The sequence below is a fragment of the Schistocerca serialis genome, chromosome 6 (genome assembly GCF_023864345.2).
Source record: "Schistocerca serialis cubense isolate TAMUIC-IGC-003099 chromosome 6, iqSchSeri2.2, whole genome shotgun sequence".
In the NCBI taxonomy this organism is placed as follows: domain Eukaryota; kingdom Metazoa; phylum Arthropoda; class Insecta; order Orthoptera; family Acrididae; genus Schistocerca; species Schistocerca serialis.
Window position 1 is genome coordinate 723,158,843 of NC_064643.1, and position 24,152 is coordinate 723,182,994.

At 40.3% G+C, this 24,152-nt stretch overlaps 1 protein-coding gene across 2 annotated transcripts in view; it reads right to left on the reverse strand.

The window, feature by feature from the left end:
- Positions 1 to 24,152, reverse strand: part of LOC126484045 (peroxisomal multifunctional enzyme type 2) — a 145,193-nt gene that overhangs the window by 67,231 nt on the left and 53,810 nt on the right. For both annotated transcript variants that reach the window (XM_050107386.1, XM_050107385.1), the window contains exons 8-11: positions 12,456 to 12,586; positions 10,468 to 10,536; positions 10,120 to 10,180; positions 9,820 to 9,983 (exon numbers count right to left, since the gene is read on the reverse strand). In XM_050107386.1, coding sequence (XP_049963343.1) covers positions 9,820 to 9,983; positions 10,120 to 10,180; positions 10,468 to 10,536; positions 12,456 to 12,586 — 425 coding nt within the window. The remainder of the gene's footprint in view (positions 1 to 9,819; positions 9,984 to 10,119; positions 10,181 to 10,467; positions 10,537 to 12,455; positions 12,587 to 24,152) is intronic.

The window sequence follows — 24,152 nt, forward strand, 5'->3', positions numbered from 1 at the left end:
AAAGGCTTGGCACAAGCATTTCAGGTGAGGAGGGGTGTCGTTAGCCGATGATGCACAGTCTCAAACATCACACTGCGTTACTGATGACATCGTCTAGCTGGTAGGTGCACTCATTACCCAGGACCGCCAACTGACAGTGAAAGCCATAGCCACCGTGACTGGATTGAGCATCGGAAGTGTTCACACCATCATGAAGGAATGATACACATGTGCAAAGTGTGTGCCCCACAGTCTTCAACCAGCGCAGGAAGCATGTCGAATGGCCTACTGTCTTACTCATCTGCAGCACCATGCACGGGAAGGGAATGCGTTCCTGGCACGAGTGGTGGCTGGAGATGAGTCATTGTGTCACCACTTTGAACCAGAATCAAAACAACGGAGTCCAGTGGAAGCATCCAGCGTCACCACCACCAAAAAATGCCAAGGCTATCCACACGATTGCAGAAAAGGTTATGCTGATGTTCTTCTGTGGCCAAGATGGCATCCTCCTGGTTCACTTCCTGCAGCACGGGACAACAGTGAATGCCCAGTGTTACTCACAAACCTTGACTACCCTTCGCCAAGTGATCAAATCAAAACTACCAGGCTATCTCACCCGTGGGGTCATTCTGCTCCACGACAATGCAAAGCCTCATACGGCCAACACAGTCATGGCACTCCTGCAGAAATTCAAATGGGAGGTTCTTGACCACCCTCCATACAGTCTGGACCTCTCTCCCTGTGATTACGCCATTTTTGGTCCCCTTAAAAAGGCTCTGAGGGGCAAATGATTCACCTCAGATGACCACGTCTAGCTGTATGTGCGGAACTTGTTATCCCTGCAGCAGACAGCTATTCACCGCCAAGTGTCACAGTGGGACAAGTGTCTCAACAGCCAGGGTCAATACTTCTAACATACAGGTATTGATTTCTGTAATTATGCCATCGGCTCATTTATTTTTGAATGCCCCTTATACAAACAGGTACCTATAAAGTGTTAAATTTCAAAGTTCCAAAGCAATATTCTGCTTCTAATTAGAGATGGAAAGATGAAGCACAGCAACACAAGTAAAATTTTCATTACAGCTTATAAGTAGCTCCTATTTCATTACATCCATCTGACATCTGTTACACCATCAACACCAATTTTTAGCACTTGGGTGAGTAACAATCGCATCCAATTTCCAAGTCTGACACTCAAGTGCAATGACTAGGCCGTAGCAGCTTGTGACTAGACAGATTTTTGTGTTACACTGGATTCATAGCAAACAGCAATGTTCACAGTTTCAAGCTTTTACAGTATATTTAAAAAAGTGGTCTTGTTTATCTCCTTTATGACCTTAACATGCATTACTGCTGTGTATAAATGCAGCACTATTAAAATACCTAACATTAAATTACCTAATTCCGTTTACACAAAATATGCATAACAACTAAAGTTGTGGTTTTAGCAATATAGGGGCATGTTTCATCATGTAATTTACATAATGTACTGAGCAACAAATTACTGTTATCTGTAGACACACCTGGAAAACTATCCAAGTATGTTTATTTATATCTCAAGAGGAATACTGATTGAAATTATTTGTCTCGCTTCTAGGAAGGAACTGAATGAAATACCAGTACACACATTTGCTATCTTTTATGTAGATGGTGTAACTTCTATAGCTGTCAAAGTGAGTAGCTTATCACTAGTTGTACTGGGTTATTAGTATACTTTACAGAAGAAGCCTGTAGTGGCTGCTTCCACCAGTTAATGTACACCTTGACTCATTCAACATCCATCAACAATGGGATTGATGGAATATCATGTGGGAATGAATGAAATTACTGAATCATTCAAAGATGCAGATGTGGCAATCAACAACAATTCAGAATAATAATATATCTTTCATACATGTGGAACAGCCATGTAAAAGCGTGACAAACTCTACATATGACAGTCTGTAAGTATTGGAAAATGTTGTTCAATGCTGAATGAGTTGTGTGGTTTTGATCTTAAAAGTCATTTGAAAAATTCTGCTTTCAAACACATATTCAAAATAAAATTTGTTAAATGATAATTCATTTCTGAGTGAGATGTTTTGACATGTAGCTGCTTCACATATGTGTCCAGAGAGCACTGTAAAGTTTCCTAATCAACTCTTGAGCACAATATGTAAGAAGAAGCTCTGCCCCCTACTTCTGAGTAATGAAGTATTTCAAATCCAGCCTTCACTTGTTTCCAACATAGCATAAAAAGTTTTTATCTTCTTTTTGTGAAGTACATCTGACGGATCAAACAGGGTCATTGGATGATTTTATAGACAACCCCCCCCCCCCCCCCCTTGCCACATGAGCAGCAGTGGCAGAACATTTTTGGGGGATGGGTGGGGGGCTTGGAGAATATTTCACATAATTTTCTTTGTCATGTTACAGTTTAAGGTGATGGTTTCAATTCTGCAGCTACAGGTAGGGAGACTCAAGTGAGTAAAGGGAGAAGGGGGTAGTAGAGACAAGGAATCATGTGAAATAGTTCTAAATGGCTTAACAAAAAATTATCTTGAGCAGTCAATCATAGAACTAACTTGTGAAGTTAACAGCTTAGATCTCCTGGTGACAAATAGCCCTGAGCTTTTTGACCAGTGCAGAACAGGGAATCAGTGATCATAACACTGTTACAGCACCATTGAATAAGGCTGTAAATAGGAATATAAAGAGATACAGGAAGATGATTCTGCTTAACACTTTCGCTGCGGCATCGGTGCAGGCGCGCAACTCTCCGGTGCGGCCCGGCAACGTGCGAGTGCGGGCTGGTAACACACTGAAACGGCAGGTAACCGCTCGGAGCCGACGCTCCTAAGCACACCTGAGCTACAGGCTGACGTCAAGACCTTGTAAGATCTGTAGGATCATGTTCTATACTGACTTAATGATGACATCTTAGACGCGTTACTTCAATTAAGCTTCGACTGTATTGTGGTCATGTTTTAAAGTCTGTTTGCTGTCTGACACCCATAGGGGTCACAGGCGTCATTCAAATGTTCTTGATTTGTTGATAATGTAACAAAAAATACAATTCAAACAAGCAACAAATTCACTGCATTCAGGAAAAATTTGGATTCCAAAACGCAAATTCTTAAAAAGCAAAAAGGTAACTGGATTCATTTGAAATTATATTTACTTCAAATGCGCATTTTTAAGATTTACTCAGATAGAGATCGTCAATTTAGTGGCATGTCTGCTCCTGGTATGAGAGAATTAGCCATCTACATTTTTGATAGATACCCAGGGGACGCTTGGCTCTTTTTCGTCGTCGATTTCCACACAATCATCATGGTCCGTATCGTCGTCAGATTTGGAACTGTCACGAAACAGATTCGAAAGCTGTGCTTCCACGCTATCATCACTCTGCAATTTTTCTCCAGCCTCTAAATGATGATCTCCATGGTATGCCTCGTCCTCACTACACAGAAAATCACTGTCATCTAGTACACTAAGTAGCTGTTCCTATGTGAATTTAACACTTTTCCTACTCCTTTTCACACTGGAAGGTCCAGGTATCGGTTCATTAGCCGACATTATGAACAATATACATTCGATAACTGACCACACAAAACAAAAGTTTACATGCTTTGATGCTAGCTTAGACGCTGCAGCTCGACTGAGTAAACCGACAGTGAGCGACGACGCTTTTAAGCATCAGCCGCACTGGCTCATGGCTTGTTTTGACGCTTATAAGCGTCAGCCGCAGCGAAAGTGTTAAGCAAGAGCTGCTGCAGGAAATGGATTTGAGATTGCCTTAGTTGGCAACATGAAAATTTTATCTCCAGCACTGACAATGTGGAGCAGCAATGGACAAAGTTAAAGCATATTGTGCAACACACTTTAGACAGGTATGTGCTGAGCAAAGTTGTGAGGGATGGGAAAGACCCACCACAGTTCAACACCTGGGTTAGAAAACTGCTATGAAAGCAAAAAGAGCTTCACTGCAAATTTAAAAGTGCCAAGGCCTTATAGACAAACAAAAACCAAATGAATTCCAAATTATCATTGTGTGAAAAGTTCAACAAATCTGAAAGTAAAATTCTATCTACTGACTTGATAGAAAATCCCAAAAAGTTTTAGTCTTGTGTTAAAAACGGTAAATGGATCAGAGCAATTCTGTCCAGATGCACTGTGACCATAATGGCACTGAAATGGAGGATGACAAAGAGAAGGCCAAAATACCAATCATCTTTTTCAGAACTGTTTCACTGAGGAAGATCGCACAGTAGTTTCTCCACTAAATTGTCACACAAAAGTTAGAATGACAGATATATGAAAAAAGAAATAATCGGATTGAAAATCAAATGAAATCACTCAATGGAGGAAAGGCCGCTAGACCTGATGGGGTACCAATACAATTACATGTAAAATATACAAATGAACTCGCTCTTCTTCTAGAAGATGTCACATTAAATGCCTTTCAGCCGTCCATTTTTCTGAAGACCTCTGCAGGAATTTACATGGATTCTGAAAATGACTGCATGAAACCCAGCTCAGATGCATTTGATACAGTTCCCCATTGCTACCTTAAGAAGAAAATACACGTGTGTGGAGTATCAGACCAGGTACATGAATGGACAGAAGAACTTCTAGCAAGGCAGTCATTCTCAACGGAAAGATATCTTAAGACATAAAAGGAACTTCAGGCATATCCCAAGGGATCATTACTTTTCACAATATATATAAATGACCTAGTGGATAATGTCGGAAGTTCCATGAGGCTCTTTACAGGTTACACTTTCGTATACGAAGAAATCACAATGCCACAAAATTGTAGCAAAATGCAGGAAGACCAACAAGGGATCAACACTTGGTGCAATGGTTGTCAACTGATCCTCAACATAAATAAATGTGACATATTGCACATAGACAGACAGAAAGATCAATTAATGTACGAGGGTCGGTCAAAAAGTAATGCCTCCCATTTTTTTTCTACTTAAAGAAATTAAGTTAAGTGAAAAATTTGAATTTGGCGCCATTCCTCAAACCTTCTTCTGCAATCCACTGCAGTAGTAACTTTCTGTGTCTACAGGTGGCAGCACAGCAGAAGTTTGTAAGATGGCCGACATCGATGTTCGTTTGAGACAGCGTTGTGCGATTGAATTCTTGAATGCAGAAGGTGAAACGCCCATACGCATTCATGAAAGACTGAAGAAGGTGTATGGTGTTGTGACAGTGGATGTCAGCACTGTTAGACGATGGGTTCGTCGTCGTAAGGAAGCTGAAGGGCAAACACCGTTGACTGACGAAAAGCGGAGCGGCAGGCCGGTGAGTGCAGTGACTCCACACAACATTCAGCAAGTTGATGACATCATTCGTGGTGACCGTCGGGTGACTGCAGATGAAGTGTGTCGCATTATTTCTCTTAGTAAAGGCAGTGTGATCACGATTATTAAACAATTGGGGTACTCAAAAGTTTGTGCACGGTGGGTTCCAAGAATGTTAACCGATCAGAATAAAGAGGCAAGGAAAACAATAGCCTCCCAACACTTGCAGCGCTTCCGTTTGGAGGGAGATGAGTTTCTGAAAAAAATTGTGACCGGGGACGAAACATGGGTGCATTTTTTTGAACCCGAATCAAAGAGGCAGTCAATGGAGTGGCGTCACACAAGCTCGCCGAGGAAGAAAAAATTCAAAACTGTGCGATCGGCAGGGAAAGTTATGGCAACAGTTTTCTGGGATACAGAGGGTGTGATTCTGGTTGATTTTTTGGAGCAGGGATGCACAATAAATTCTGTTCCATACGTCACAACCCTCAACAAACTTAAAGCACGTCTTCAGCGAGTTCGCCCAACAAAATCAATGGCAGATGTTCTTCTTTTGCATGACAATGCAAGACCACACACCAGTCGTCACACCTCTGACGAGATTGTCAAAATTGGATGGGAAGTTTTGCCTCATCCCCCATACAGCCCTGACCTGGCACCATCAGACTTCCATCTGTTCAGGCCACTAAAAGAAGCTCATCGTGGGATTCATTTTGAAGATGAGGAGGCCGTCAAAACATCCGTGCGTCAATGGCTTAGGAAGCAGAGCTGTGATTTTTACCGTGCTGGGATACATGCCCTTGTTCAAAGATGGACCAAAACTGTAGAGATGGGCGGAGATTACATTGAAAAATGACAAAATGATCCTCAATGTTGTGGTTTTCAACCTATGTAATTGCATTTAAATTTCCTGACAATTAAACGTAGAAAAAAAAATAGGAGGCATTACTTTTTGACTGACCCTCGTATGATTACACAATAGCAGAACAATAACTGAAAGCAGTTGCACCTATATAATATTTAGGAGTATGTGTGTGGAGTGTTTTAAAGAGGGACAATTACATAAAACTAATCACAAGTAATACAGATATTCATTGGTGGAATTCTCAGGAAATGTAGTCTACTCACAAAGGAGGTAACTTACAAATCTCTCATTTGACAATACTTGAATATTCCTCATCAGTCTGGGACCTGTACGAGGTAGGATTGATATGGGAAATAGAGAAGATCCAAAGAAGAGAAGCACATTTTGTAACAGCTTCATTCGTAAGTGCAAAAGCATCATGGAGATGCTCTGACAACTCCAGTGGCAGCTGCTGCAAGAGAAGTGTTCTGCATCAAGTTGCAGTTTACTATTACAATTCCAAGAGCTTATGTTCCTAGAAGAGTCAACCAATATAATGCTTCCTCTTACGTACATCTTGCAAAAAGGCAATGGAGATAAAATTAGACAGACTCGAGCCCACAAGGAAGCTTACCAGCAATTGTTCTTCCTGTGAACCATTCACAGATGGAAAAAAAGGGGAAGTGGGACTGGTACACCAAATACCTTTTACCACATACCATGAGGTGATTTGTGGAGTATAGATGTACATGTAGATGACACAAATTTGAGTTACAAGTTATTTACTGGATAAAAATATTTTCAAATTTGGAATGTGTAATAATATGAGAGCTTGTACACAGAACAGTCTGGAATCTCAAAATGAATCTTCAGCACTGTCAGTCAATTCACAAAGTGATCATCCTTCACTTGTTTTCTATGTCCATAAAATTTGTTATCTTCATTTTGTAAAGTACGTCTGATTCAAATTTAATTTGCAAGTTTTTACAGGATGAACATATTTTCACTGTTTGGAATATACAGGGTTATTACAAATGATTGAAGCGATTTCACAGCTCTACAATAACTTTATTATTTGAGATATTTTCACAACGCTTTGCACACACATACAAAAACTCAAAAAGTTTTTTTAGGCATTCACAAATGTTCGATATGTGCCCCTTTAGTGATTCGGCAGATATCAAGCCGATAATCAAGTTCCTCCCACACTCTGCGCAGCATGTCCCCATCAATGAGTTCGAAAGCATCGTTGATGCGAGCTCGCAGTTCTGGCACGTTTCTTGGTAGAGGAGGTTTAAACACTGAATCTTTCACATAACTCCACAGAAAGAAATCGCATGGGGTTAAGTCGGGAGAGTGTGGAGGCCATGACATGAATTGCTGAGCATGATCTCCACCACGACCGATCCATCGGTTTTCCAATCTCCTGTTTAAGAAATGCCGAACATCATGATGGAAGTGCGGTGGAGCACCATCCTGTTGAAAGATGAAGTCGGCGCTGTCGGTCTCCAGTTGTGGCATGAACCAATTTTCCAGCATGTCCAGATACACGTGTCCTGTAACGTTTTTTTCGCACAAGAAAAAGGGGCCGTAAACTTTAAACCGTGAGATTGCACAAAACACGTTAACTTTTGGTGTACTGCGAATTTGCTGCACGAATGCGTGAGGATTCTCTACCGCCCAGATTCGCACACTGTGTCTGTTCACTTCACCATTAAGAAAAAATGTTGCTTCATCACTGAAAACAAGTTTCGCACTGAACGCATCCTCTTCCATGAGCTGTTGCAACCGCGCCGAAAATTCAAAGCGTTTGACTTTGTCATCGGGTGTCAGGGCTTGTAGCAATTGTAAACGTTAAGGCTTCTGCTTTAGCCTTTTCCGTAAGATTTTCCAAACTGTCGGGTGTGGTACGTTTAGCTCCCTGCTTGCTTTATTCGTCAACTTCCGCGGGCTACGCGTGAAACTTGCCCGCACGCGTTCAACCGTTTCTTCGCTCACTGCAGGCCGACCCGTTGATTTCCCCTTACAGAGGCATCCAGAAGCTTTAAACTGGGCATACCATCGCCGAATGGAGTTAGCAGTTGGTGGATCTTTGTTGAACTTCGTCCTGAAGTGTCATTGCACTGTTACGATTGACTGATGTGAGTGCATTTCAAGCACGACATATGCTTTTTCGGCTCCTGTCGCCATTTTGTCTCACTGCGCTCTTGAGCGCTCTGGCGGCAGAAACCTGAAGTGTGGCTTCAGCCGCACAAAACTTTATGAGTTTTTCTACATACCTGTAGTGTGTCGTGACCATATGTAAATGAATGGAGCTACAGCGAATTTATGAAATCGCTTCAATCATTTGTAATAGCCCTGTATAATGGTATGAGAGCTCATACGCACAACATTCTGGGACCTCAAGATGATTCTGCAGCACTGTTAATCGGTTTGTAAAGTGGTCATATTTGTGGATTTTAAAATAATCTGTGACTCAATTGGTCACACCACCTTGTTTAATGTGCTGTATGAATATAGTGTCAATTGAAAAACAACCAAATTAACCCAACATACTTTAATAAATACAACCTCTATGGCAAAACACATAGGAAAAAACCTCTGAATCTTTTGAAATAAAAATAGCAGTGTAGTAAAGTGATGGGTTACATGCACTTCTTTTCAGCACGTTTGATAAGATCAAAAAAACAAGATAAAAAGAAATACCTGGAATACACATAGGAACATGAGGTAAAATAAGAACTATCACATGCCTCACCTCATCTGATGACCTTGCAATGATCACTAGGACTATCACAAAAACCAGTCATGCCCTGTAAACATTTTGTGTTGCTCTTGTCGAAACTGAGCTTCAAATCAAAATACACAGAACTGGGGGTGCCTTGTAATGAGATATGACTTTATTACTCATATTAAACACTTCAAGTATTTATCAGGACAGTCTCAATGACTGTGCAGAAAAATTATGTAGTACCTCCACAAATAACTGGAACTTCTACAGTAAGAAACTCCTTCCCACTAAAGCTAACCTTCACTACTGCTTAACAGGAACCCATTCTCCCAGAATTGCTCTACACTGTTAGAAAAATCATCTTCAGTCATCAATGTCAGTAGCATTGAGAAACTGAAACAATAAATACCGAGGAAACATTAATTCTCACTTCCAACTGACAGAAAGGAAGGTGAAATTCAGATAGCAAGGGGCATGCCTTTTTGGTCTCCTTTACTCCTAAAGTATTTACATTCTACATGAACTTTCATTATAGCTAATGGTCCTACGTGTTCTTTAAGGGGCCAAACAAAATAATAACAACAAATTAAAATAAGAGCACTCTCAAAAAGTGTTAACTATGAGAATATAACTGTCAGTGAATTTTGTTTCCACTCCTTTGTGTAATACTTTTTGTAAAAGAGAAAGAAAATCAAAATACATCACAGGGAATGCTATGGTCGTACACTGAGAACATCTATACAAATAAGAATGAGAAATAATAAAGATCTCATCATTAACAATTCCAAGCCACAACACAATTATTTTTCTTTGTGGCATTTTTGTCACCATTTGTATCTTTCCTCGAATCATTTTCTGTGCTTCACATGGCTACAAATTCATAGCAACATTTTTTATGATTCTAATGTTAACAGAAAACTACTTTTACAGAAAACACTGAAAGGAAAAACAAACTTCACAATACCACACACCTTAGAAAAATCGACCTCTTTACCAGGAACGACATCACCAATTAAACCAGATCCCATCATAGCAACTTGGCCAGGGAGAATCCAAAACGAGGGGATGGCTGCGAAATCTTCATGTAGTTCATACAGGTATTTGAGGTCACTCGGGTCAGTAACTGTCGCACCAACTGTAAACAGATGTCACTGTTGTAGCAACACTAATAAGCTGGATTATAAATTGTCACTACCAAATCTTAGATGCATTAAATTGCAACAGCAATGACAGTCTCTCTGCAACAATACTGTAATATTAAGAAAACTTACTTCCAAGGGCATAAAGGATGAGGTCCCTGTTTGTGTACGAGTACTGACCAGACACTGATTTCTGTAAAATTGTAAAAAAATAGGACTTTATTAACAGCAAACTGACAGCCACCAACTACTCTGAATAAGTATAACATATGAAAAAATATTTCAAGCTTTGAACATTTAGGCACTCAAAATGAAACACAATAAGTTCATAAAGACACAAAAATAAAGGAAAGTACAGGATGTAATAACAATAGTATGGTGAAAAAGATAGATTGCTCCATCTTCTCTATATGATGAGTAGCAATCTATCGTTTTCACAATACTGTCGTAAAAGGACAAGAACATTTTCATCATTCTTACCTGTCCAGTGGGCACTGCTCCACCTGCTTTCATTTCCTCCAAGGCTGTCATTAACGAGCCTGATGCTTCCTGCAACATTACCAATTGATGGTATGACTTATTCTACCACACAACGATCAATCAAAACATAATGAATTTTTCGCTGTGCAGGCAGGTGTATGCTCTTGTTTAACTTCCTGACAGTTTAAGTCTGCATGCCAAACTGGGACTCTAAATTCTATGATGATATTTGAAAGTTATATTCTCTTCCCGCTAACTGATGTAATTTACAGACTGCTTTCTCTAGCTCATCATCACTTTCTTCCAAAATGGTAACATCATCTGCGCACATAAGAATATGAATGTACTCATTTCTATTTATCAGTAACCTGGATTAATTTCATGGCCCCAGTTTTTTGTCAAATCATTTTTATATACATTAAATAAGATTGGTAACAGGCTACACTCTTGTTTAAGTTCCTTATTGGTAGTGATTTCTTCAGTTTTTGTTATTACCAACTTTTATTATTATTTGTGTCCATGTATAGGCTTGTTATAGCTTTAATAAGATGTCTAGGACATCCAGCTTTAATCATTATGTCCTGTTCACAGGGTCAAAAGCTGTTTTGAAGTCAATAAAAGTGACATGTCTCTCTACACTGAATTCTCATAATTTCTCTAAAATTCTTTTTATGGTAAATATATTATCACTGTGTGAACAGCCTTTACTTTCTCTAAATCTACAAATATTATCAATGTAGATTATTCTTTCTCCAACCTATCTTCTAACTCACAGCATCAGCATTAACATGCGTCTCTACATCTCTCCAAGAAACCAAACTGATCTTCCCCCAGCTTGACTTAACAACTGTTCATCTTTCCCTAGATATCTAATGTTATTTTACAACAGTGATTTATTAAACTAATGGTTCAGTAATACCTGTCAGTACCTAACTTCTTTAGTACTGGAATTCTTCAAGTCTTGAGATTATTTCACCTGTCACATATATTGTACATACCAGGTGAAGAACCACAACAACAACAACAACCAGGTGCAACAGTCCTGTCATGCTATGTTTTCCCAAGCTTCACAGCAATTATGCAGAAATGTTGTCTATCCTGTGTGCCATATTATCTTGTGTTATTGGAAGATATCGACTAGGCCAATTTTTTGCCAAGTTCTTCCCCTGCTGCCTTCACTATTTCACACGTCAAAGCTGACTATTCTCCTTCTCTTGTATTACTTTCTCTTTTCTCAGATAGCATAGCCTAATATACTCTTTGAAACTATCAACAATCTCTGGTTGCTTCAGGTATCAAGGTCCCACCTCCTTAATTTCTTATGTAGTTGGGCTTTTTTGGTCAACGTTACTGTTTAATCAGTCAAAGTAAAGTGCACGAATGGAGGATAGAGTTTGCTCTGTCTGACCATCCTCATTTAGATTGTCCGTGGTTTTCCTAAATAATTTCAGGCAAATGCCAAGGAAGGTTCCTTCATCAAGACCATTATTGCCAACCACCCGACCTATCCTCATAAAGGCACACTTACATATTTTGTGCGTATATATATTTTCAGTTATTTATTTTCATTTTATTATTTTGAGAAATCATTTATCATTGTGATATGACCCCTGGGTGAATAAATAAATACAATAAAATAAATGTGCCCCTTGGCCTAAAGCCACTGCACGAGTTACTTCAGACCACTACTATCAACATTTTTTTCAGCCAGGAACACTTATGCACGAGTGTCCTACCATAGTGAAGTATCAAGGTCCTACTATAATATGCTTGAAACGCTCAGCTTTTATTTAATGCAAAAAAATATTAAATATCACATCTTAAAAGTGTACATGCAAAAGATTCATAAGTTAAATAATAGATAAATTAATGGTAACTAACAGTTTCAACAGCTATGCCAATAAATATATCTAGTACAGAAAATCACCTAAGAAATACACATCAAAATACTCTTAAAGTTTTGCCACAAAATTAAGTTTTAGGCTGACCTGGATAGATTCAAGGCGCTGAGCTCCAGACATGTCTATAACTTCAGGCCACTTGTCACGCACTGTTTCCAAAATCACATCATCGGTGAGCTTTTGTCGAAGGATGACTCCCTTGCCTCTTACTAAGTGACCTATGAATGAAAATAATTTCAAAAAGCTATTCTCAAAGAATCCTAAAAAAAGAATTTTTAGAATGTTGATAATTGTTTTGGACTTCCTGGTTGATTAAAGCTGTGTGCCAGATTGGGACTCATCAAATACAAAACCTCAGCTTTGACAGACAACACTATAATTGACTGAGCTGTCCAGGAATGAATTGCGGCCCACCCTCACAGTTCCAAATCTGCCAGTACTATTCTCATACATTTCAAAATTCATTCTGAAAGATAACTGTTACTGACAAGTCTTTGAAAAGTTAAACATGCAACAAATTTAAACAAACACAGTATCCCCTGGACATCTACAACTGTTTAAATGCAAATACAAATTAAATGATATCAACAGTAAGCAACTTCCTACGATGATTCACAATATTATATGGTTAAACACTGCAGAGCAGCACTTGGGAGTGCCAGGTTTGATACTAACCCCTGCTTTGAATTTAAGCAGAAATTAAATGCGTGGCTGACAACAGATTTCTGGTAAAAAGTTACCCTCATTCCATTGGCAGCTTTTCACATACAGGCAAAGGGATATATAGAGGATTGAGAGATTCTCTGATGACAAATGGCTTTTTTGAAAGTTATTCAGATAATATTGTCCCCTGATCTCCAGACACTACTCATAAGGATGAGGAAAAAGATAATTAACATGTTACACACTGATGAGGATGGTGTTACAATTTAATGGGACAGCTGGAAAATCTAAAGAGAAAGATAGACACTCTAAATGAAACTTAGTAGGAACTAAAGAATTAGAATGGAAAGAGGGCTGAAATATATGGTCACGCAACTGTGTGGTAACGAATACTGTTAAATAATGGTGTAACGTGTTTCTGTAAACAGAATGTGATCAACAGAATGTGTTAATATGGGCAACATAATCAACAAATTATTCTTGCCAGTTTTTATATTAAACCAATACTACCCACCACAGACGCCAACTCCATGGGGCCTGAGGGGGACCGAGCCCCCTCAAAAATTTGTTTGGAGGGGGTGGACCCCCCCCCCCCCCCCACCCAATAATTTACGAAAATTATTAGTTATATTATACTTTGTAAAATCATAAAACTATGTTGGAATTTTTTTTTATTTTCCTTGTTTGATAATAGTTACATTTTAAAATACATTCAGTAATGAGTTAAAACAAATAATTATTATGGTAGTAAGCAGGTTAACTGAAAACGAGCAGTGTGAATCATGATAGTGTTACGGTGCTGATGGCACACTTAGAATTTGTCTCGGTGCACGAACCTTCGGGTAAAGTATGGCACCGGCTGGAGCATAAGCACCTGGAACCCTCCACCTCAGGTCGCCTTTACGCTTCAAAACATTACGACGCCGTGGCTATATAAAGTCCACCCTGCTGTCACAGTCATTCAGTGTGGATAGTTTCATTCAGTGCAAGCTGCATACAAGTTTAGTATTCTGACTTTAGTACCGAGTGGACTATTTTATATGACTATACTTTATTTGTTTACTTTAGTCTCTTAATGTACTGTGAATTAAGTTTGCAATGAATAAGCTTGTTACCAAAAAGGCGCACTTGGAAGTTAATTATATTGCAAGTCAACCACCAACTATTATTGTGTCATCAATTGCTTCGTGTCTTCAGACACGAACCATTCACAGCCAAAGTCTGGACAATCTGGTAAGGAAAGATCATTTTCAGACATCTTGGTTGATCAAATATACATGGCTAGAATATGAAGCATCTACTGAAAAAGTTTTTGCAAAACATGCAAAGAGGCAGGTGCTAAAATCTATTACAATTTTCTTCAAAAAAAGGAAGATGCATTTACTTCTGTAGGGTTTTCTAACTGGAAAAAGGCTTTGGAAAAATTCTGTCTCCATGAAAATACGTTTACGCATAAAGAAGGTGTTCTGAAGCTAAATTCTATCACTAACCGAAGTGTGGCCTCCCAATTGAATGAACAGTTAGACAGTGATATAAAGAAAGCCCATTTAGCTTGAGACAATTTTTACTACTGTGCAATTTCTATGCCGACAAGGACTAGCAATTAGGGGGCATAAAGATGTAAACTCAAATTTTTTTCAAATGCTGGAACTCCGAAAGGATGACATACCTGAGTTTAAGGATTGGTTAGGGCATTCAGGGTATAAGTGGACTTCCCACAATATTCAAAATAAGATCATTGATCTACTAGGAAAGTCTGTGTTGAGAAAGGGATTGGCTTCAATCAAGAAGACTGAACATTTTTCTATTATGGTTGACGAAACACGTGATTCTTTGAGTCACGAACAAGAGTCATTTTGTATTTGTACTGTCGATGATTCCTTAATCATCAACGAAGACTTTATTGGCTTATACGAGATCCCCAACACTGAATGATAAACTCTGTTTAGTATTTTAAAAGACATTTTTGCACATCTTGATTTGTCAATGGATAATTTAAGAGGACAGTGCTTGATGGTGCCTCGAATATGAGAGGTAAGTTCAAAGGACTAAAGAAGTTAGTTTTGGATATACAACCAAAAGCACGTTATGTGCACTGCACTGCTCACAGTTTACACTTGGCAGTTGTAGACAGTCTCTGCCATCTTAGGTCTATGAGGGATATTATGGCTTTAGCCAAGGACTTGATAAACACCATAAGGGAATCCAGCAAAAGGATGGGACTTTTCAGAAGCATATGCTGAGAGAGTGCCAACAACCAAGCTGGTCTACGACCTCTTTGCCCGACTCGATTGACTATGTGAGCTTCTAGTATCTTGAGAATATTGAAGAACTTTGAAGAACTTCTAGAGTTTTTTGAAACATTTTCTGCAGAGGACAAAACAGAGGCAGGTTAAAAATGTGCAGGCTACCTTGAGTCACTGTTACAATTCAAGACTTATTTCTTTTTATGTCTTTATTGCCATGCAAGGAACCCAGCAGAGTATGTCAATGAAAAAAATCAATGTCCTTATCTAAGTGTTGCTGATCTGGAAAACAATATATGAGGGCTTGAGTTGTATACTGAATGGAAGGCATGATAGTTTTGAACACTTATGGGCATTGTGTTTAAAAGAAAAACCTTCACAAATTGACGATCCTTCGCTTCCACGGAATCGAAGTATACCAAAGAAGTACAAAAACAACGAAGCCAGCTCACGGCACACTTTCAAAACCCCAAAGGAATACTACAAAGCTATTTACATTAGAGTTTGTGAAATGGTGCAATCTTGCATTGCTGTGCGGTTTGCTTCAACTGGACTCACACAGGTCATTGCAGTTGAACAAAAGTGCTTGCTTTTAGTAAACAGAGGTGAAACAAATTTGGAAAAATCAACTGAGTTTTTCAAAAATGACCTAGACATTGAGACACTTCGCTTACACTTGAATATGTTAGCTGATATCGCTAATACAGAACAACTGGTCTTAAAAAACATGCGTGATGTAAGAAAGTACATTACACAAGAGCCTACAGTTGGAGAAATGTTATGGGAAGTAGTGACGTGCATTAAGCTTCTCCAAGTAGTTACAAACACGACAGCAATAGCAGAACGGTCATTTAGCACCCTTAAACATCTGAAGTCATATCTCCAATCAATAATGGAACAGAAGCGACTGAACTTGGCTGTTCTTCATGCCCATCAAGATGTTTTGGATGAATCGGATATCCGACCAGTCATGAACAACTTCATATTCAGTAATCCAGTCAGACGGTCGACATTTGCACCTTTCTAAAGACACCTGATAATGGCATTTTGAGCAATATCAAAAATCTTTATAAAATAGAGAATTAAATACATAAATAATGTTAAATTTTCAGTTTCAAAATACTAGTACTAGTTTAGTACTGTATTACTATATTACTATAGTACTGTATTAGTTATTTTCAAATACTTAAATATTTTTAGGGTGTAAAATCCAATTAAAACACATACTTTTGACTGAAAGTATTAGGCATACTGTATTAACTTTATTAACTGCATTAAAGCTTAATTTTGAGATATTGCTTTTATTTAATGAACTCTGAGCCTTATTCAAAGTAAGCTTAAATTAGCTATTTCACTTATTCATCAAAGTGCTATTACAGTGTGACAGCAATATTTTATGTTTATTTGTTTTAATGATAGTTTAAGATTTATTTAAACATAATTTGAGTCATTTCAGAGCTATATATTCACTGCTCTGTAATTGTCTATAAGCATGATTCTTACTGTAAATTAAATTAGCTTTTTATGAAAATACCGTGCGTGTTTATGTTTTGTTTCTTTTCTCAAAGCCAAAAAAACATGTCACACTTGTCGAGTTTCCCGGAGTGTCAAGTTATCGAGAGTCCAGTTTTCGGGGTTCTAATGTTTATCATATGACTCTAAAATGCTTTAAAAAACTTTACAACTCACTATTTTTCATCTAAAATTTAGAAAATTTCCTCAGTATGGGGCCCCCGATATTTTTTGTAAGTCGGCACCACTGCTACCCACCTCTGTCAGCTTTACATGCTCACACAGTAAGCTAATGAAGATGATTAAGAAACCAAGCAACTAATAAAACAGCAATGGTGGTGGTGGTGAAATCTGACAGTTTGGGAGACTAGAACATTATAGCAGCACTGCCACCAGCTCTGCAGTGAAAACACTGCAGCCACCGGCCAAGGAATGCTGTTCAATATGTCCTCCATGGACATACGCTAAGCTGACGAGATCATCAGCCATCAAGCTGTCAGTGTAAACCACTTCATGGCCACGGTACATGTCAAGAATCGAGAGAAAGTGCCAGCGGAGAGCCGCAGGGTTAACTGAATCCTTAGGGTCGTGTGAAAGGTCCGGGCGAAGCCGCGGCCTAGGTGTACACCATGGAGGTGTATGTGAATGGTCCTCAAGTATACGTGGTAAAGGCATGGACTCCAGTTCGGAAAGAAGGGATCAGACACGAACCGCAATAGGAAGCCCTGACCTGGGCCGCCGATGCGGGAGATGAACTGCCGTGGGTAGGAAAAGGAGACGGTAATTCAGATGTGCAGGAGAACTATGAACATGTGCAATGTAACTGGCCAGCAGTTGTGCACACCTAACCTGCAATGGAGGGACTCCTGCCTCCACCAGGACACTTGTCACCAAACTCGTCCTAAAAGCTCCTGTCACTAGGCGAATGCCACAGTGGTGCGCTGGGTCGAGTAAATGCAACGCTGAAGGTGCCGCCTAACCATAAACCAGACTCCCATAGTCAAGGCGGGATTGAACAAGGGCTCTGTAGAGCTGCATCAGTGTAGAGCAATCTGCACCCTAGTTGGTGTTGCTCAGGCAGCAGAGGGCATTGAGGTGCTGCCAGCACTTCCACTTAAGCTGACAAAGGTGAGGAAGCCAAGTCAATTCGGAGTCAAACACCAGTCCTAAGAATTGATATGTCTCCACTACAGTGAGTGGATCATCATTAAGGTAAAGTTCTGGTTCTGGATGAGCGGTACGATGCCGACAGAAGTGCATAATACTTGACTTTGCGGCTGAAAACTGGAAACCGTGGGCTATAGCCCATGACTGCACCTTGTGGATGGCTCCCTGTAGGCACCACTCAGCAACACCAGTACTGGTGGTGCAGTACGAAATGTAGAAGTCGTCTGCATACAGAGAAGGTGAGACGGACGGCCCTACAGCTGCTGCACTAAAAATAAAGATACACTCAATACAGAGCCCTGTGGGACCCCATTTTCCTGGATATGTGCGGAACTATGGGAGGCACCAACTTGGACATAGAAAGTACAATGCAACAGGAAATTTAGGATAAAAACAAGGAACGGGCCTCGGAGACCCCACTTGTATAATGTGGCAAGTATAGGATGTCGCCAGGTTGTGTGACATGCTTTTCAGAAGAAAAAAAAAGATGGCAAACAGGTGTTGGCGTCTGGAAATGGCAGTTCAGATGGAAGACTCAAGGGACACAAGATTATCAGTGGTAGAGCAACCCTGGCAGAAGCCGCCCTGACATGGAGCCATTAGGCCATGTAACTCCAGGACCCAACCTAAATGCCGACACACCATATGTTCCAGCAGCTTACAAAAAACGTTGGTGAGGCTGATGGGCTGATAGCTATCCACATCAAGCAGATTTTTACTGGGTTTGAGCACCGGAATGATGGTGCTCTCCCGCCATTGCGATGGTAAGACACCATCACACCAGATCCAGCTGAAGATGACGAGGAGATGTCGCTTGTAGTCAGATGAGAGATGTTTAATCATCTGACTGTCGATCTGATCTGGCCCAGGAGCAGTGTTGGGGGCAATGTGCAAGGGCACTGAGGAGCTCTCACTCTGTAAATGGGACGTTATAGGATTCACTGTGGCATGTAGTGAACAAAGGGACTTTCCCTTCCACCCGCCATTTGAGAGTACAAAAGGCTGGAGGGTAATTCTCTGACACAGACGCTCGAGCATAGTGCTCAACAAAGTGCTCAGCAATAACGATTGTGTTGGTAGATGACATGCCATATATGTTAACACCAGAAACACCTGTTGGGGTCTGGTACCCGACAACACGTTTGATTTTTGCCCAGACTTTGGAACATGAAATATGGCACCCAATCGTTGAGACGTATCTCTCCCAACACTCCTGCTTCCATCGTTTGATAAGTTAATGAACGCAGGCATGGAGTCGTTTAAAGGCTATGAGGTGCTCCAGGAAAGGGTGCTGCTTATACTGCTGTAGAGCCCACCGATGCTCCTTAATTGCTTCAGTGACTTCCGGCAACCACCAAGGGACTGCCTTTTGCCAAGGGAACCGTAAAGAGAGAGGGATCGTGTTTTTTGCCACAGAGAGGATTGTTGTAGTCACATGCTCAATCATCACATCGATGTTCCTGTGTGGAGGAGATTCAACGGTGACAACAGAGGTGAAAGTTTCCCAGTCCACCATGTTTAAATCCCATCTGGGCAGGCGTCCGTGTGCCTGATGCTGGGGCAGTGTCAGGAAGATGGGGAAGTGGTTGCTACCACACAGGTCGTCATGTGCTCTCCAGTGAATAGATGGGACAAGTCCTGGGCTGCAAACTGATAAATCAATGGCCGAGTAACTACCTCAAGCCACACTGAAATGTGTGGTGGCCCCAGTAATTAAGAGGCAGAGGTCGAGTTGTGACAGTAAATTTTTGACATCTCTGCCTCGCCCAGTAAGCACGGTGCCACCTCGCAAGGGGTTATGGGCATTAAAATCTCCCAAAAGCAGGAAAGGTTTAGGGAATTGATCAATCAGTGTAGATAATACATTCAGGGGTACTGCACCATCTGGAGGAAGATATACATTGCAGACAGTTATTTCCTGTGTCATCTGTATTCTGACAGACACAGCTTCAAGAGGGGTTTGAATGGGCACAATTTCACTACAGACTGAGTTTAGGACATAAACGTAAACTCCACCTGACACTCGATTATAGTCACTATGGTTCCTGTAATATCCCTTATAGTCACGGAGGGCAGAGGTCTGCATTACTGGGAATCAGGTTTCCTGGAAGGCAATGCAGAGAGCAGGTGTAAAGCTTAACAATTGTTGCAGCTCAGTCAGGAGGTGAAAAAACTGCCGCAATTCCACTAGAGGATGACATCATTGTGAGACTGGGAAGGCATGGAACAGTCAATGATGCAATTTACACCTCAGGGTCACCTGCTGCCACCGACTTATAGCCTTAGCAGTCTATATCCATTTTGTCTGAGGGTCCGGCGAGATCTAGGTCCTCAGTGGATGCCAGAATCTCCGCCTCATCCGCAGTCGCAGGGCTTGTAGGTAGTTGTGGTGGGGGCACCACTGCAATTCCCTTGGTCCTTGGGATCTTCTTTTTTGATTTCTCTCATTGCTCCTTGGGTTTCCCTTGCTGGGAGGACTTCATTGATTCAGTCTCCAGGACTGGGAATGAACATGAAGCCCTATGACCTGCTGCTTTTCGGCTCTTCAGCCACTGACTGGTGTCATCGTTCCCACTAGCAGAGACCTGGGAAGAGAATGACCCAAGGGGGGACCCTTCCTAGTGAGGGGGGGGGCTGCTCCCAAAGTAGGTGGTGCAGAAGCAACAGGTAGGGAAGTGTCCACCACAGTCAAGAGCGCAGGTGTAGTCTTCCGGCTCTGAGAGGTGACTGGGGTTGGTGGAGCTGATGGGGCTAGAACCGTTGTAGCGGTGGTGCAAGACGATGCCATACGTACAGGATGCAGGTGTTCAAATTTCCAATGGATAAAACAGTAGTGGTCTAGAGTGAGACAAGACATTATTGTTAAATCTTTCAAGAAGAGTGACATAAGTAATGCTCTCAATGGTAGTGAAGACCATCTTATATATGAAGATGATAATGATGATGATAAAGTGGAAGAAGATAAAGAAGGAGGAGAAGAAAACGGAAGTTCAGATGATGATCTTGAGACATTTTAAAGGTTACTTCAGTTTTATAAACTAAGATTTGTTTTAGTTACAGGTGCTTCTTATAGTTTGTAGCGTCTTACAGTCCATAAAATATGGAGAACTTGGAGAGTGGAAAAAGAGGAATAAACGGGAACATATCATGAGGTAAAGATTTAGGAATCATATACTGGACTATGAAGTATATTCATGTGTGGATTAAGGTCTTAGCCTAGTAATGATGAGTAATATACCATATTAAAAAATCTTGTAGGCATTAATGGAATGCATATAGAGCATAGTCTTGTATGGATCGCAGACTTGGATACTGACAAAGGCCGAAAAGAAAGTACTATAGCGGAGATGGGTAGTTCGCGTAAAAACGGGTGCAAAGGAACGGTTCACCACCATGAACGAAACAACCGAGGAACAAATTCCAAGGAACGATCGGTTCATAGTTCACTTCGGTCGCGGCGGTCTACTTATAGTTCCCGGGAACGAGGAACAATCGGTTCATAGTTCACTTCGGTCGCGGCGGTCTACTTATAGTTCCCAGGAACGAGGAATGATCAGTTCATAGTTCACTAGTTCACTTCGGTCACGGCGGTCACTTCGGCAGTTCTCGTTCCAGCCTCGGTCGCGTGCTCGTCTCAGTCTCGGTCTCGGTCTCCCTCGGCCGCACTCGTCGTTCTTCGCATGACCACCTGTCTCAGTTCCACTGCTGATTACTCATAGTTAGTTCAGTATCCAGTTGTTCGTTTCGTTCACTGCGCTCGCCTATTTTACATGTGTTCCAAACTGTTTTTGCACTTGGTTCTGGCTATTCAGCGTCCACGACCGGTTATCAAAAAGTATTTTATAGTTAAGTAAATTACATAAAAATTACGTTGTATGTAACAGGTACGTCTTTTCAGGTAACAAAAGGGCATATCAGCTCACTTCATTATATCGATGAACAGCAGAAGACATACTTATAACAAGGCAGGTATTTTTTTGTTATTCATATATTTTTTGGTTTCATCAACTTGATTTAGCAGCTAACTTTCAATAATTTGCTTAATTTTTAGTGTAAGAAAATTCATATAAAATGTTTTTCGTGTATCTTTCATATACAAAACATTACATTTAGGAAGGCTCTACTTATTTTTAAGTTTGGTTGTTTCCAATTTGCATTACCTGCTAGTTCGGTTTCTTTGAAAAAAAAAAAAAAAAGTGGGTTGTGGGTCATTTTGGTTCAGTAGGAAAAGCAGTGCCTCTCCATTTGAAGAGACATAGATTGCCATAAAATCATATTTACTTATTATCTCAAAAACATTTGTTCAGAAGGTGCTTTCAAACCAAAAACTTTATTACTGCAAACTTAATTTTTATTATTATTGCTGCATTAACGTTAACAATGCAACATAAAAACTTAATTTTTACTAAGCATGTGACACAAGTATGAGAAAACCACATTTTATTTTATGCTTCCATGAAGTCTCTACTTCGCCTACGAACTCAGAGACAACATGAAGTATATATAGGGTGTAAACGATTATTGTTTACAACGTAGCATAGCTATGTAGTGGAAGTCGAAACGAAGAATTTTATACAAGACACTTGTGGTCTATTAAGTTGGGAAACAGCCACCAACAGGTTTACAAGACTACATGAGCTATAGCCCATGCGCGTCGCGTGAGATTTTCATGTTCTCTTCTCCAGCTCTCTACACATCGTCATCGATTGTTTCGCAATTGTTGCGTGCATTAGCTTGTTATTTCTACGCTGCCTGATTATTACATGTTTGTCTGTTTGTTGTATCTTCTCGTAACCGGCAACACATCATCCGTAATTGGCAAGCAGTCCTGTACTCGGGGCCGGTTTTCCATGCGCCACCCTATATTATTTCCCTGCGATCATCTACACAAGGCTACGGTTGGCTAAACGACAGGTTCTGCAGAATCACAGAAATTACTTCTAAAAGTGTGTAAGAATTCTGTAATGAATAAAAACTCTATACTCCAGGGGGGGAGATAAGTGCCCCCTCTTGGTGCCCTCCATTCTTCAGTCACCTACACTACTAGTTTTCAGTTTTTCATAAGAACCGTATACCAAGCACAAATGAACGGTGAACAAGTAAAAATGAACAGTTCCCAAAAAAGAACAATCAGCAGTGAACTAGTTCCCAAGGATTCGGATCAAGGGAATGATAGACACACAAAACAGAGCATGGTCACACCAGAAATTCATGTACAACATTATAATTGGTAGAAAATATGACAACATGAAGTAACAAGCTGTAAGGAGATGAAAAGTGAATGAATCCAGTAATCTTCTTGTGATGGTGGTGCAGGAGGATGAGGATGAAGATGAGGAGGAGGGGGAGGAGGAGGAGGAGGAGGAGGAGGAGGAAAGGAAGCACAAATGACAGTGAGATACAGCTGAATTAAGACAGAATCACATTAAGTGTGGATTTTCTGACTCAGCGACCACTGGTCTTCGTACAGAAGAAGAATAAAAAAAGAGGCCCATGGAGGTGACCACAGGTACATCACTGGCGAAGTCAAAGAAATCGTGGATAATTGAAGAAACACTAACTTGTCAACTGAAGAACAAATTAACAAGAATGCAAGGATGTGATGGAAAGCAGAGGATGGCATGGTTAGAGTCAATTACGAGGAATATCAACAAGAAGAGCAGTGAAGTAAAATAAAAGGGAAGAGAGAGAATGTCAAAGAAATTTGAAAATATGGTGGCAGATACGCATACAATCAGACTGTTTGTTTGTTGTTGCTGTTCAGAATTTCCATTACTGCAACAAAAACATATAGTAATACACAACAAAAACTGCTAAAGGAAGACAAAATGTAATTTCTAGAATATAAAAAGTAAAGATGTTCACCTATGTCTTGATGGGGCAAGACTTGACTGCATAAAAAGGGCAAATAAAAGTCCAGTGTACATTAAACGTCTCTAAAATGGGAAAAAGATGACCCACAACCAAATAGAAGAAGACAAAATTTATTCATCATTTGGTTTTTCAGCTCTTGCATTGGCCATGATTGAAGATAAAAATTATTGGATATAAGATCTGGCTGTTATGCAAAGCATTGTTTTCTCTTATAAACCCAACCACATTTCAAAATCTTTGCGTCGTCTTGAGTAAATGCCAAACTGGGACTGGGCATGTAACAACAAAAGTTACACTGTGGTTTGAAGAAGTTTGATTGATG